This window comes from Astatotilapia calliptera, chromosome 12 (genome assembly GCF_900246225.1).
Source record: "Astatotilapia calliptera chromosome 12, fAstCal1.2, whole genome shotgun sequence".
In the NCBI taxonomy this organism is placed as follows: Eukaryota; Metazoa; Chordata; class Actinopteri; order Cichliformes; family Cichlidae; genus Astatotilapia; species Astatotilapia calliptera.
The window spans coordinates 14,572,054-14,588,344 of record NC_039313.1 but is presented as its reverse complement, the minus strand read 5'-3'; the positions used below and the strand labels follow the sequence as shown (position 1 = coordinate 14,588,344).

The 16,291-nt window shown below is 42.6% G+C and overlaps 1 protein-coding gene across 4 annotated transcripts in view; it reads left to right on the top strand.

The window, feature by feature from the left end:
• grid2 (glutamate receptor, ionotropic, delta 2) overlaps positions 1 to 16,291 on the top strand; it is a 557,059-nt gene that overhangs the window by 310,822 nt on the left and 229,946 nt on the right. For all 4 annotated transcript variants that reach the window (XR_003274126.1, XM_026188535.1, XM_026188537.1 and 1 more), the window contains exon 3: positions 578 to 865. Coding sequence is in view for 3 of the 4 variants with exons in the window: in XM_026188535.1 (XP_026044320.1) it covers positions 578 to 865 (288 nt within the window). In the remaining variant the exon portion in view is untranslated. The remainder of the gene's footprint in view (positions 1 to 577; positions 866 to 16,291) is intronic.

The following is a 16,291-nucleotide window of genomic DNA, read 5'->3' as shown; positions in this document are numbered from 1 at the left end:
GATAACAGGGGAGTGGGTTGAGAGGGTAGGAGGTAGAGGTATATTTGATAGCACTAGAGGCCTAACAGGAAGGAATAAGAAGTGAAGTAAGCACACACAAAGTGTCTCATTGCTGAGGAGAATTTAGGAAGCGGAGCACAAAAAGTCTCTGGCAAAAGTGACATATTTTGAATAGATATATTTATGAGTCCTTATGTTTTCTAATAGCGTTTTACATCACGGCAACACTGTTACTACTCTGCTACCATATATCTGTTTAATTATACTTCCTTCTTTCTTTTTCTAGACAACACAACGTATGACTGTAATAGCTTGGTATTCATAATAAATGTCCAGTGCATTTGGAAACAATCTCCAAAATGTTTTTCCGGGCCCTTTAATTAACTCTGCAATGTGGTGACCTTGCCTTGGTGCACTCTTACTCTTTTACAAAGACTCCTAGGATCAACAGTATGACATATACTTTCACTGGTGATTTTTCTTAGAATAAAACAAGTAGTACAACATTTTTTCTATGCTTTGAAATCTAATATATGCCTTCTTTTTTTCTTCTTTGTCTGCTCCCTCCTTCCGTTAGCCTGTGAGCTGATGAACCGTGGAATCCTGGCTCTGGTCAGTTCAATTGGCTGCATGTCGGCAGGCAGCCTTCAAACTCTAGCTGATGCCATGCACATCCCCCACCTCTTTATCCAGCGCTCCCCAGCGGGAACACCCCGTTCAGCCTGCCCACCGACCAGTCGAGTCCCTGGAACAGATGACTACACCTTAATGGTTCGCCCACCTGTCTATCTCAATGAGGTCATCATGCAAGTGGTATCTGAGTATAGCTGGCAGAAGTTTGTTCTCTTCTATGATTCTGATTTCGGTAAGGAAATATCTATCTATCTGTCTGTCTGTGTCCATTACATACAAACGCGACATTTTAGTAGGTTATGAAGACGATCTGCTTTAACTGCCGTCTCCAACAGTACATTACAGAGAAAGATAATGGACACACTTCCTTTTTGTTTTTTTCTTACCTTCTCTCGCCCAAACACACATGGATAGACAGGCATATACATGCGTATACGTGTGCCAGGGCACACTGAAAGAGGCAACCTGCGTCTTCATGCAAGTGACACATCTGTTTGTGTGGATGCGTTACTTTTCTTTATCTCGCGACCACGCTTTCTGGTCCATTAATTCTATCATTAGACCAGAAACATCTTTGTGTCCCTTTTATAAAGAGCCGAAAAGATTTGTCAACCTTGGTCAGTTTTCTTCTAATATTTCTTTTGCTGTTGGTGTGTGTGCAGATATATATGTTGTTGGGTTTTTTTGTTTTGCTTTTTTGTAGTATCTGTGCATGATGTTTGTTGGGGCTGCATAAGTTGTATGATTAGTGACCCCACCCATTGCAATTCCTTGTCTACAACAAACCTATTATCTCTTTACTCAGTTGATCCTCTCCTTGTGTTTGAGGTTACAAACTTGATCAAACTCTCATATACCATATACCCTTTCAGTATATGTCTACACAGGGTCAAGAGCATGTTCTGGTCTGATTTATCCTCCTCATCACTAGATTGACTGCCTGTCATTGTAGGGCTTTCCTTCCAGGTCAACCATCTATCTTTACTTTCATTTCAAAAGGTGATACAGAAGATAAAGGTACTAAGGCAAAGCTTCTAATAGGTTAAAACTCAGAAAAAAATACTTTGGTATCATGCTTGCTAATGGAAAACACCAGCAGTGACATCATTCATTGGTGGGTCGACTGAAGTACAGCACTAAGAGCTTTAGCTCATAGAAAGCAATGTATACGCTTTCTGCCCTAGGTGATTCATTGTTGATTTACTTGTCATAGCCATAATGGAGCTCCATTCCTCTCATTGCAGTCAATTTACAAAATCAATATGTTGTATGCATTGAACTTCGATGGGATCACTCCTGTGGACATATTTTTAAGTTGAAGGTTGAAGCATTTAGTCAGTGTACTGAGAACAGTAGGTCATAAAATGTATCTTCTAACTAGGCAGCTCTGCCAAGCATTTTATACTGAATGAATACTGAACATTGTTAATGGTGCCCTTTTAGAAATGCTAATGCTAACAGCATGATAAAACAACATTTGAAAACAGAATTTTTATCCAGTCTGGTAGTTGATAGTCTATATTCCAAAAGCAATTTCAAGTGTGCTAAGAACCACAGTCTTCCTCTATGAGTCTGGTACACTGTTAGCATAATGTTAGCTAATGTTTAACATGGCATTAGTTTGTGGAGAAAGATTAATGTTACAAGGTCTTCAATGATAAAAACAAAACACACACACAAAAAAACCAGAGAAAACCTCAACAATCAGACAACTCCCTGGGAGGAAGCACTTCAGACTTGACAATAGAAAGAAAAAAACTCCCTTTTAATAGGAAAGAACTTCTGGTAGAAACAGCTAGACCGGTCGGGGTGTCGCATTGAATATATAGATATACAACTAATGTGTGTCTGACAATAACTTTTAAATCCAAAAGTTTTTTGTCAGAGTTAACTGGTCGAAACCTTTCATTATACTCAAACCCGGTAGGTTTAGTTTCCTCTCTTGATTATGCAAAGTTAAGCAAGCCTTCCATACAGAACACGAGGTCTTTAAAATTGCATGCAGATTATGAAATGATATATTTATTCCTTCAGGGATAAGTTTTTTCTAACCTTGCTTTTATCATGACTGTACGTGGATTTTTTTTACCTTTTCAAGCTAGCACTTGTTAAACCACCCATTTTAAATCTAAAATTACTCCCAAATGTACCATTTACATGTAATATAGTAAAACTATATGTAATATAATGTACAAAACATACATATACACACACGCATGCAGGCACAAGTTGGTACTTCACTTTAATCCCTCCACCCTCTGTGACCACTGATTCATCAGATGGATAATCTGGGGTTTCTCCGTGCTGTTCTCTCAGCCACAGAAGGCCCCTTTAAAGACATCACTGCAGTTCCCTAATGGCCTAACCTCCTGTTTAAGGAAAAAAGGCAGAGGCAAGAGAGAGGGAGAGAGGGAGAAACTTAGAGAGAAGCAGAAAGAGAAACAGAGATGGTCTTTTAAGATGATAGCAATGTTCCCAAAAGGCCTTGCTTCTGTACAAGGAGAGTTCTTTAGAGAACAGACAGTCAAGTGTGTCCTCTCAAATGAAGCTACGGTGAAACTGTCCCAATCCCTATTTTCAGCTCTACTGGTGCGTTCCGGACACTGAGAACACATGTTTTCTCTCTATCATTTTTCCCTCCCTTCTCACGGTTTATCTCTCTTCTCCATTTTCCTTTTCTTCTCTGACCACCTATGTGATTTTTCTTCCAGTTTTTCCTCAGGTGTCTAATATTCTAACTGTAAAATATGATGTATGTTGAAAATTAGAATGACAGTTGTCATTACAACTGAGTGACCTTGCTCATAATCCACTCAGAACCATAGGATCATTGGCCTCGTTGGAAAAACACAGGGAGCACCGCTTTGTGGAAAAAACCCTGTTGACATTAAGATGATTTGTTTTGCTTTGCTGTTAGCCAATGACAAGAGGGACCTTAGGCACAATGGAAAAAGGTTAAAGCACGGAAAAGCCATTTTAAAACTGTGCTGTGTGGTTAACAGCATTTTATTTTTTCTTATTCGGAAAAATCAATACAGTTGCTGAATATAAGTTTCTGTGTGGATAAATGCACTTATTGCTTTTAGAATGTTACTGGAAATCTTATTAGAGTGGAGGACAAATTCATGTGATCCCCTGTTGAATTTGTAAGTTCGCTTACTTACAAACTACAAAATATCAACCAAAAATTCATAGAAACACATTACATAAAAGTTGTAATTTGATTTGCATGTGACTGAGTTAAATAAGTATTTGAATCATAAGTAAAACACGATTTAGTACTTGGTAGAGAAACCTTTGTTACCAATTACAGCAGTAAGCTGTTTTTCTGTAGTTGGTCACCAGGTTTGCCCACATTTCAGGATATTGTCCCACTTCTCTTTACGGAAACTCTCTAAATCCTTTAGGTTTCTTAGTTGCTGCTTGACAACTCGAACTCTGGCCACTCTTTGACCTTAATGTGCATCTTCTTTAATCACTCCTTTGCTGACTTAGCAATATGTTTTGGGTCATTGTCATCATGAAAGAACCATCTTCAGTGTTCTTGCTGAGGGAAGGAGGGATGTTTCTTTGTGCTTGACTGTCAGAACGGTGTTTTTTGGGTCATGTTCAGCATTTCTCTTGACAAACATAGATTAGTTGAGTTGATGTTTCTAAATAACTGGAAAAGCAGTTGTCACCTTTTCACCAAACTTCCTGCTAATAGTCCTGTAGCCCATTCTATCCTTGTGCAGGTCTACAGAGGATGTACCTGACATCCTTTAACAGCTTTTTGGTCTTGCCCATGGTGGTGGATAAGTTGGGATGTATGAAACTGGTTCTGTGCACAGTTGGGCTTTATCAAACAACGAATGTCAATCAGGAGTACCCATAATAGATTGATTGATTGATTGATTGATTGATTGATTGATTGATTGATTGATTGATTGATCGTAATCTGTTTGCCACATGGGCACAAGGTCAATCTGCAGGACTCAGAATTCGGGTTGTAGGGGCTCAAATACTTATTTCTCCCAATGGCATGTGAATTCCATATTATCTTTGAGGTCACAGATAATATATACTTAATTTTTGACCTCATTAATCCACAGATTGTGACATCGAAAACAGCTATATGCCACTAGACTATTGAGAAGTCACTTACGTATATGCATCAACAAGGGGCACAGCCACTTACCTCACAAAGACTCCAACGCTAAATTTACTTTGGAGGTCAATAGAAAAACTCTGCAAATGAGTAGCATGCACCTCCTTGTTCCATTTTTCCCCACTATTGCACTGTGAAAAGTGTGAAAATGCCACTGCTGCCACAGCTTGTTGTGTATGACTTTGCTGTAGTGATGTTACACTAAAGAGTGTCATGCCACCTTGCATTGAGGAAAGAAAGAAAGAAAGAAAGAAAGAAAGAAAGAAAGAAAGAAAGAAAGAAAGAAAGAAAGAAAGAAAGAAAGAACTGTAATACTGTTGACTACACAGTCAAGTGGGGAAAGAAAAGTGTTTAAACACTAGGTCTTCTGGGATTTTTCTTTCTGAAAATGGTTTTACATTCAGAAATAACAGAATTGAAAATTTGTCTATTTTTTAATGAAAAAACAAAACAAAAAAGCAATAAAGATATCCATGTTTGGAAACACAGTATTGACTTTCCACTGCACATTGCAGTCACTTGTGTTATACAGATGAGCAGAGGTGTGGACTCGAGTCACATGACTTGGACTCGAGTCAGACTCGAGTCATTAATTTTATGACTTTAGACTTGACTTGAAAAAATGTTCTAAGACTTGTGACTTGACTTGGACTTTTACACCAATGACTTGGGACTTGAATTGGACTTGAACCGGTTTACTTGAAAAGACTTGATATTTTACCCCAAATATAAAATTTAACATGCATATTATATAGAGATTGAAAATGTGACGTCATTCACGGGTAGAACCGCAAAGGATTCTGGGAACTCGTGGCAAGCGGTACTAGCGCACGCAGGCTTTCAATTGAAATCAGTCACACAACGATTAAAAAAGAAACACAAAAATGTCAAGAAGCCGTTGTATTATTAACTGCAATAGCCGGTCGCATGACAGCCACGGGAAGCCGACGGGTAAAGAGATCGGTTGTTATCGGATTACGTCGTTGAAGAGAAATTGTTCAAGCCATGTTTCCGAAGTAACAAAGACGGCCTGGATTGCAGCCATTCAAAGATCAAATATAACGTCCCAGAACACTCCAGCTCACAGGTTAGTCTGCTCCAAGCATTTACACGAAGGTCAGTGTTTTTTAGTAGTTAATACGTCATTTTCATTACATAATTGGTGATATAGGTTACAAGCAAGTCTGGCGCTGAACAGAAATTGTGGCGCTATGCTCCTTTGTTTATTGTGCATAAATAGTGAATTGTCCTGACACAATATTGCGTTTCGCTTCTGTTATTATGGTACATTGACAAAAACATATGCTTTTATTCACAGGATAAAACAGGGTTTTTGTATCACTAATTGCCCAGTACGATTACAGCATACAATATTGTTGTCACTGCTACATTTCTGTGATGGGTACCAGAAATTATTTCCACTACTAATTAATTACCCTTGAGCTCAAAGGTCCTATTAATAAACGGTTAAGGAATGTGTATTTATGACGACAATTTGTGAGACTGGTAAACTTATGATACGTACGGTGGTCTTTCTTTCTACACGGTGCATTTCAAGGTCCTGCACCCATCCGTCGGTAAACTGTACCTGGGCTTGTTGCAGTGACCTGAAGTTACTAAACTTCATGAGTGTATGCACTCACTCCAAGAACCGTATGATTATAAATATGCATATAAATATGCTACAATGAGATAGCTGACTTCATCTAACTAGCAAATGTTGTCCAGGCTACGTTGGTGATACAGTTTTTTTTTAATGTGTATGATATTTTTGTCATGCGATTTTAAAGCCGGTCCTACAACCGCATCCAAGAATAACATGCAGCTTATCTCAGAACTGTCGGTGAAAATTATTCTTGGAGCTAGGTTTAATTGAGCTGCATTTTAAAGAGGTGCAATTTCACAATTTGTGTATATTTTCTAAGTTCACTATTTTGTCATGTGTTGAGAAAAACACAGATTTTAAAATTACACGGTCTAATATTTACATTTAGCATATAACTGCAACATTATTTTTTCGTTTTTTTTTTTTTAAAGACTCGAAAGGACTTGAAATTCAAAGTTTCAGACTTGTGACTTGACTCGAATTTTACACCAGTGACTTGAGACTCGACTCTGACTTGCCTGACATTACTTGAGACTTGACTTGAGACTTGAGGATAAAGACTTGAGACTTACTTGAGACTTGCAAAACAATGACTTGGTCCCACCTCTGCAGATGAGTAACAAATTAAAGGAGAAAGCCAACATCAGAAAAAGTAAGAAAATGGTAAATCGAGTGGTGTTTATGCAGAACTTTTCTATTCCATCACTCAGTCACTTTTACTTAGTGTTTTTTCTATCAGAAACATTCTGACATTGAGAGATATAAGGGGGTAAGTAGGGGTTGAATATTTTTCCCTAAGAATACTTTGACCTCATTTGGTATTTTCATAATGGGGGTGGGGAGCATTGTCATACCTCTCTCCATAATTCGCCATTACTCTTCAGTATGGTCAAGATCTGACTTTATCAAGACTTCAGCAAATTAATCACATTATTTCATTTTCATCAAACTATTCATCATTCATAGATGCTGGCATGGAAGATACCACTCCCATCAGGACAGAAATGTTTCATCACCGGGAAAGGTGGTTGCGCAGAACAACTTTATGTATATATTAACATTTTCTTTAATACTAAGTTTGTTGGTATGCCTGCTTAAGTATGCCTGTTTTACATTTTAAATGGAAGAAGATGATCAGTTGATCTCCACACCATCATTGGAGTGCTATATATTTATAGCATGACAAGCATATTAAAAATCACTCAGAGCTAATTATTTCTTCTCAGATTGCTCCTAAAGGGACAAAGTACCCACTCACTAGGGCTGCAACGATTAGTCGAGTTGTCAAGATTACATCGACTATCAAAATCATCGACGACTAATTTAATAGTTGAAGCTTTGTAAGATCCCAAAAGATGCAGGAATAAGTAGTAGGATTTAAGAGTGTAATAACGGACTGAAACAGAAGATGGCAGCACTGCATGTACAAGGATGCCAGCTGCTGTTAAACCCCTTTAAACTTTTAGGAGCCAAAAAGGGTGTAGTTTGTGTCTGTGAGTCCTCATGTGTACACCTGTGAGCATGAGCGCGCTTGTATTTAAAAGGTTCCTTCATGTAATGATCTGCTAGACACCACATATTTTCAAAAGCGCTCTGACGTTTTCGGAGACGTCCGTTACCCACCAACTTGATAGCTAGCCGGGCTTCAAGGCTCACTAGAGCCTGTGAGAACACCGGACTCCCGGCAAATCGTTTTCAACCCACCACCGTCTTTCGCTACTCAGGTTAAACAAGATATATAAGTCACTTAGATAACTTCAAAATGTTATTGTTTGGCTTTTTTTTCCAGTATTTTTTAGTACATTTGTTCCTGAGTAAATCGGTTTGGCTGAGATTAAAGTTATTGTTTTTACACAGCTGAATAAACGTCAAGCAGACAACTGATTATCAGAAGTGTGAGATGCTCGAGAATATACTCCGGTGTCCTGTTATATTATAGATAGTGTAACCCCTGGTCAGCTTCTCTTTCCAGCGCTGTGTGAATAAAACTCTCTGGACTCGAAGTGGGTAGAGCTCAGGCGTGATTTATTCCCCTGCAATAACATGGGACATGAATAACCATGGGTTTCAGCAACAGGATTCCGCCCAAACACAGCGAAAGCTTCATTGCTACTAACTATAGGCTTATGATCGTATAGTGGAACTCTTAGTTTTCCCAAATAAATAAAAACAAATATTGATTGAAAAATAAAATGGCAACAATACTTATCACGGAAAATAAAATAGAAACATTACTGCGTTGTGGTTTAGATAACAAAAGAAAAATTAATTCACTTAAATGCACATTCATGTAAATATAAATAAACCAAAGCCAAAATTCCCTTTTACGTACAATAGTAAATGGAACAATGCTGCCATCTACTGGGCAAACTTAATAAGCAATATGTCTTAAACAGAATTAGCCTGCAGCTCAACCATATACATGTTTCAAAGTACACATACCTGCAATAACATGGGACATGAATAACCATGGGTTTCAGCAACAGGATTCCGCCCAAACTATTGAGAGAAGTTTCAAAATTATTGGACACGACAGCCTCCTCTAGCTGTTAGCTGCTAGCTCCACGTGTCCATTTTTCTTACCGTCTAATCTATTAACTGCAAAACACGGTCATAAACCTGAAATCTACTCAAGTACTACCGTATGGGCAGTTCATGCAGTTAGTGCACTGTCATATTAGCTTCAATGAGGATTTTCAAATATGTTTTAAACTCATGCTCTGTGAGAGCGGACGGAGAGGAACTTACCACAGCGAAAGCTTCATTGCTACTAACGATAGGCTTAGGGGGTAGCCCGTTTACCAGTAGCAGACTTCCGCTGCGGATTTTCAAAATAAAAGTTCCAAAATAAACCCATGGTTGCGATCCCAAGTTTAACAGGAATTTAACAACAACAAAACCATATCCATTCTTTTACATCGTTACATACACCCCCCTTAAATTCTGTTAAACTCCAAACCAGTTCAAGGGAGTATCAAGGGCCAGAAACAAAAGAACTATGAACAGCAGGTGCTTCGGGGTAAAATCGATACACTAATATTAATCATTGTCGATACAGAATCCTTTTATATAAAAGTGTCGAGACATTGGGTGGTACCAAGCCCAATACCTTCAACAGACTAGAGAAGATGCCATCTACACCTCCTTAACATCACATATAAGAGCACCCGAAATAATACTCCAAATCACATCCTGGACCACACAAAAAAAATAAGTCGAAAGATACATGAAACCAAGTCAATTCCCTCAGAGCTAAAACATACTAGTCAGAAATGCAAAAACTGACCCTGAAACAGAAGAAGTTTCCTCAACTTTCTGCGCTGCCATCTCACAAATCAGTCTCTTGGGAGGCCTAACACTTCTCCCATACCTAGTGATAGCTAGCCCATCCATGCCCGCCTGAATAGTCTGAGGCTGTGTGCAAATAGCAAGATCTAAGTCAACATCAGCCATGGGAACCACAGGAGCCACGGCAACAGGTTCAGAGCCTTGACGGAGAGCAGCATCACTGATCACGGGAGCAGGCAAGGGGAATTCACTAATGGAGTTTTCAAACACTTCAGCATTAACTTCAGGGGGTGGGTCCTCCGCTGCGATAGAGCCACTGCTGGGGTCCACAACGCAGAGAGAATGGTGTCCCACGTCGAGGGAACCTTCAACTTCCACCGGCTCATTAGCGAGACCTTGTATCTCTGGCGTTTTCAGCAGCCAGTCCAGTGTCCTGTCATGATGATCCATCTGTGTTGACCTCACAGACCCTTGGTCATCTCCACTGTTCGGGTTCCCTCCGTCCAAGTCAGCACGGGAGGCCAGACTCCCTTCCACACCTAAGCCCAGGAAGTTAACAGGGAGAAGGAGGTTCCTGTGTACAACTCTTTCCTTGCCTGTGTGGCTCTCTCTTATCCTGTACACATTGATCCCAGACCTAACTGACACAACATCATAAGGCGTGGGATCCCACTTGTCGGCTAACTTTCTTTTTCCCCTTTCACCACGATTGGCCAACAACACTCTATCACCTACAGCCAGAGGTGAGCCTTTGACTTTGCGGTTGTAGAGTCTGGCATGGCGCGCTTGCTCGTGAAAAGCGTGGTTCTGGGCAATCTGTGAGGCATCAAACAGGTCTTTCCGCAACCGTGAGACAAACTCATGGTGGCTGATCACATCATCATTTTGCAGCACATGTTGGAACATCATGTCAACAGGGAGGCGTGGGACTCGCCCAAACATGACATAAAAGGGGGCCAAACCAGTCGTCTCATGCACTGTGCAATTGTAGCAGAACGTGAGAGTGCGTAACATCTGAGGCCACCTAGCCTTGGCTGTAGAAGGGAGAGTCCTCAGCATATTCCCAAGTGTCCTGTTGAACCGTTCAGTGACCCCATTGCCCATAGGATGATATGGCGTAGTATGCGATTTCTGCACACCTGCCATCTCTAAGAGGTCCTTCAACAGTCTGCTCTCAAAGTTTGATCCCTGATCCGAATGAATCCTCTTGGGAAAGCCATAAACACAAAAGAAATCATCCCACAACCTGCGTGCGACATGTTTTGCAGACTGGTTTCGGCAGGGGAAGGCATGTGCCATCTTGGAGAAATGATCGGTTACGACCAGGACATCCACTTTCTTATTATCGCTGAGCTCAGCAGTCCAAAAGTCTATGCACACTAGCTCCATCGGCTCTGACGTCTGGATGTTCTCCAGTGGTGCACAGGCATGAGGTTCAGGTGTTTTTCCAACCACACATCTCTCACACTGTTGAACATGGTTGGTTATGTCTCTCTCCATCCCGACCCAGAAAAACCTCTCACGGGCGAGGGAAAGTGTCCGTGCCTGGCCCTGATGGCCTGCATTATCATGAAGGCTGAGGAGGACTTGAACCTTCAGGCTATCAGGAACAACAAACTGAAAAATCTTTCCACTCAAGCGGTGATGCCTTATCACCCTGTACAGGATGCCGTTCTGTACTTTAAGCTTCTTCCACTGCCTGAGAAGTCCACCAACACCACCTGGTTCTGAAGCTGCTTCTCGCCTCGTAGCCTTCCTTTTTCTTCGCACATAGAAAAGGACTCTGTTTATTGCCTGATCTTGTTGCTGAAGGCTCGAGAGCTGGCTTTGGGGAAGAGGAACGACCGGGTCCACCTCAGGGAGCTGTGATAAAGGTGGGTTGACATTGGTCAAACCATGGTCACACTGCGCACTCAGCACAGCTGACACCTCATCAGCATCGATCGAACCCCTCTCGCTCTGAAGGTCGCACTCAGAAACAGAGTCTGGTGAGTCTGGCTCTGTGTCTTGAACAATGTGGCAGTTGTTAGTCAGCCGAAAAGCATCCTGCACAGTACCTCTCACAACCCCGTTGACCTCATCTAGCAGGGCAACATAAGGTTCTTTCAGCAAACGATGACCAATACATGACTCGACAAATGGTTCACGGCTCAAAGCATCAGCAACTGTATTTCTAACCCCTGGCACATACTTTAGATCAAAATCATATGCCGCGAGCTTCGCCACCCATCTCTGCTCACAAGCATCTAAACGTGGCTTTGTCAAGATGTAGGACAAGGGGTTATTGTCTGTCCAAGCAGTGAAGTGCCTTCCTTTCAGCCAGTGGCTGAACTTGTCACACACGGCCCATTTAAGCGCCAAGAACTCTAGTCTGTGCGCTGGGTAGTTCATCTGAGACCGTGACAATGTCTTGCTGGCAAAGGCAACAGGTCGAGCCACTGTCTCGCCAGGAGAAACCTGTGAGAGTACTGCCCCGATGCCATCAAAGGAGGCATCAACCGCCAGGATGAAAGGCTCACTAAAGTTGGGATGAGCCAGGGTGACAACATTAACTAGTTCCATCTTGAGCGTTTGAAATGATGTGCGACATGCTGATGTCCAGTCACTTGGTGTCAGAGATGGTTTGGCAGAGGGTTGCTTCCTGAGCTTCTTTCCTTTCCTCCCATGGGGAATTGCCTGTCGTCCCGAAAGTAACCTGAACAAGGGCTTGGCCTTCGCAGAACAATCAGGGATGAAATGTTGGTAATAGAGGATCATTCCTAAGAAGGACCGGATCTTCTTCTGGGAGGGAGTCACACCATCGCTCTCCATAAGCTGTTCTTCCCTGATGTTGGTAATGGTGTTAACCTTGTCCGGATCAGTTCTCACACCATCCGCACAAATGACATGTCCAAGAAATCTAACTGACCTCTTAAGAAGATGGCATTTCTTAGGGGCCAGCTTAAGGTTGTGACTCCTCAACCGAGAGAAGACCATCTCAAGACGCTGAAGGGCAGTTGCCTCGTCAGGCGCAAACACCATCAAGTCGTCCAAGTAACAAAGCAAGCTGCTGAAATTCTCGTCACCAAAGATCGACATCATCATTCTCATGAATGTCGCCGGACTGTTCGACAGGCCCTGAGGCATCCGGTTGTACTCATGGAGACCAAAGGGCGAGGAGAATGCTGTGTATTTCTTGTGAGGCTCGTAGAGAGGCACATTGTAAAATCCAGAGGTCAAATCCATTGTTGAAAAGAGAACATTTCCACTGAGAGCAGCCAGGGCGTCGGCTTGGTGTGGCAGCGGGTGCGCGTCTTTAACAGTCTTTGCATTGAGCCATCTGAAATCAGTGCAAATGCGCAGGCTGCCATCCTTCTTCCACACCAAGACCAGCGGCGATGCATACTCACTGTTCGACTTCCGGATTATGTCCCTTTCTTCCATCTCATTCAGAGCAGTTCTTAGCTTCTCATACTGACTCGGCGGTACTCTGCGATAAGGCAAACGAAAAGGCTTCTCATCCACAAGGTGTATTTTGTGGACAAAATCGGTAGCTTCTCCACAGTCCATTTTATCCTTAGAAAAGATAGACTCATACTTTTCCACAAGCTGCAGAAGCTGATCTTTCCATCTGTCAGACACCTCACAACTGTCTAAGTCCAAGTCTTGTAGTCCTAGTCTGTGCAAGAGTTCCTTCCTTTGTTCAACAGACCTTATGGGAACAGAACCCTGTTCAAAAGAGTGGCTGTTAGACATGATCTTTTCAGGGGGAGACAGCTCTTCAACTGCGACACAGGGGTAGACATCAGCGATTTTACAGTTCTTCCTCAGAATCACACGCTTGTTGCTGGGGTTAATCACCTTGAGAGGAACCCATTTGTCACCCCACAATGATGAGACGGAGCGGCCAACCAGGATGTCTCTGGGTCTACACCGTGACTGTGTAGGCTCAACAATAACAGTGCAGCCTGCTGATAGAGGTGAAGAGGGAGGTAATTTACCCCACACAAGGTGTTCCTGAAGGGGTTCCAGCGTAACACGCTGTCTCAACTTCACTGTGCCAATCTTATCAGGCACCGCCCCTCCTCGCCAACGCTCAACATTGGAAAGCATGGATAAAAACTGTCTACAGTCATCATTGGTGACATCACCTGAAATAGATACAAGCCTCCAATACTCATCCGTATTCTTCATTACATGAATCAACGACTTAATAGCGTTACTGCCAATAATCATGTCGTCACTTTGGCCTGGAATAACCAGCGTGGGGATGAGCAGCTTGAAACCATAAAGAGTCACTTCCAAATCACAAACTGCTTTAGGTTGGAACTGGTGGCCCCCAGCACCAACAACAACAATGTCATTAGCTGGTTCGAGCTTCAGATCAGGGCAGGACTGTAAAAGCCGCGTAGCAGTAGCCTCACTAATAGAGCACGACATAGAGCCACTGTCGATCATGGCTCTCAGTGAAACTCCGCCCACAGTCCCCACAGTCGTATAAAACAAACTGTCAGATTTCTTAATTCTTTGCGTCATTTGGAAGACAACTGTCGTACCAGGTGGCGAAGTGGAGCACAGAGATTCATACATGGATCCCAGGTCATCGCTGTCGCAAGTGGGAGAGTCACTCAGATGATCCACACTTTCCTCCCTCAAATGTGGATCAACTAGTTTTCCGACCGTCGAGGGGCAGAAGACGACAAGGATCCAGGACAGGCACGCCTGGTGTGGTCAGGTGAGTGGCACAGAAAACAGAGTTTGTGATCTCGGCAGTGCATGAAAGCTGTGTGCGACATATCATGACAGACGGAGCAGGGCTTATCATGTAGGCCCTCAATCCTGGAACGTCTGGAGTTAGGCCGTGTGGTCAAACCAGGCTGAAAGGATCTTTGCAGAAGAACCTTCTCAAGCATGCCTATGAGCCGCTCCAAAGCAGCTGAATCTGTCGACTGTGGCTGAATGTGCTGCTCTGTTGGCTGGACAGGCAACGCTGTTGATATCTGCTGCGTATTCACTGCAACTCTCTCGGCCGTCGTGCTGCTTGAGTTCAACGTTCCTCCAGAGTGGGACTCACACAGGATTTCCTGGACCTCATTGGCTGTCCATTTATCAATTGTCTTTGATCTAAAGATCATGGCAAGCTCAGGGGAGGGACAGTTTTTGATGAACATTCGGGTGACCTCAGTGCTGGGGCTACCCAATGCCTGTCCTCGTTCCTTCAGGCGCTCAACAGCAAGATCAACAGCACGGTGCAGCCTAAGCCAGTAATCGAATGCACTTTCGCCTTTCTCTGGGAGAGTGGTGTAGAAGTCTGCCAGCGGAAGAGGTGAGCACTGAGCAGAGTCAAAGTGTCTCCTCAGGATTCCAAAAATAGCCTCAGGATCACGTGTGACATCTACGACACTGTTTCTAATGCCAACCTGGACCACATCCTTAGCCTTGCCTCTCAAATGAACAAGAATCTCCTCAGCCTGTTCTTCGGGTCTCAGACTCCCCAGCTTTATGAAGGCTCTCATCAGATCCTCCCACTCTCTCACAGAAATGAGATCAGAACCATCCCCTCTGAAGCATGGTGGGTCCTTAAGCTTCCTGTGGGACACAAATTGCACCGGCGCAGCATCAACAGCAGATGTAGATGACACAGCATGGAAAGGTGTGGCCGTAGGTGCAGGTAAGGGGGTACTAGCAGATGGGCTGAGCTGGGTTAAGATACTCTGCGCTACTCTCTGACCAACCAGTTGGATCACATCCCCCATCTGACTCACAATCTCCGTGGCAATAGTATCTGGGTTAGGAGAAGGTGAACTGTTGTTCTGAGACGTGTGTGACACATGGCTAGGGGGAGGGACAACAACCCCTTCACTGGACTGGGGCCCTGGGATCCCCTGACTATCCCCCCTAACAAAACCACGCCCACTAACAGGAGTGTCATAACGCAAACGCAAAGGGGAACATAACAACCCCCTACCCCTACCAACAACATTAGGAGTACTCGATCCCTCCTCTGTGATGTCCATCACAACAACTAGAATAAAACAAAAATGCTATATATGCTCCTTTTTAAAAAAAAATTGTGTCAGAAAGAACAACAATGAATCACAAACGTGCAGCGCTGAAACTGGCCCACGTTGCTGAGAGGAGTCCACCGTCCAAACACTCGATTGACGGCTCACGGCACCAATGTAACCCCTGGTCAGCTTCTCTTTCCAGCGCTGTGTGAATAAAACTCTCTGGACTCGAAGTGGGTAGAGCTCAGGCGCGATTTATTCCTCTGCAATAACATGGGACATGAATAACCATGGGTTTCAGCAACAGGATTCCGCCCAAACACAGCGAAAGCTTCATTGCTACTAACTATAGGCTTATGATCGTATAGTGGAACTCTTAGTTTTCCCAAATAAATAAAAACAAATATTGATTGAAAAATAAAATGGCAACAATACTTATCACGGAAAATAAAATAGAAACATTACTGCGTTGTGGTTTAGATAACAAAAGAAAAATTAATTCACTTAAATGCACATTCATGTAAATATAAATAAACCAAAGCCAAAATTCCCTTTTACGTACAATAGTAAATGGAACAATGCTGCCATCTACTGGGCAAACTTAATAAGCAATATGTCTTAAACAGAATT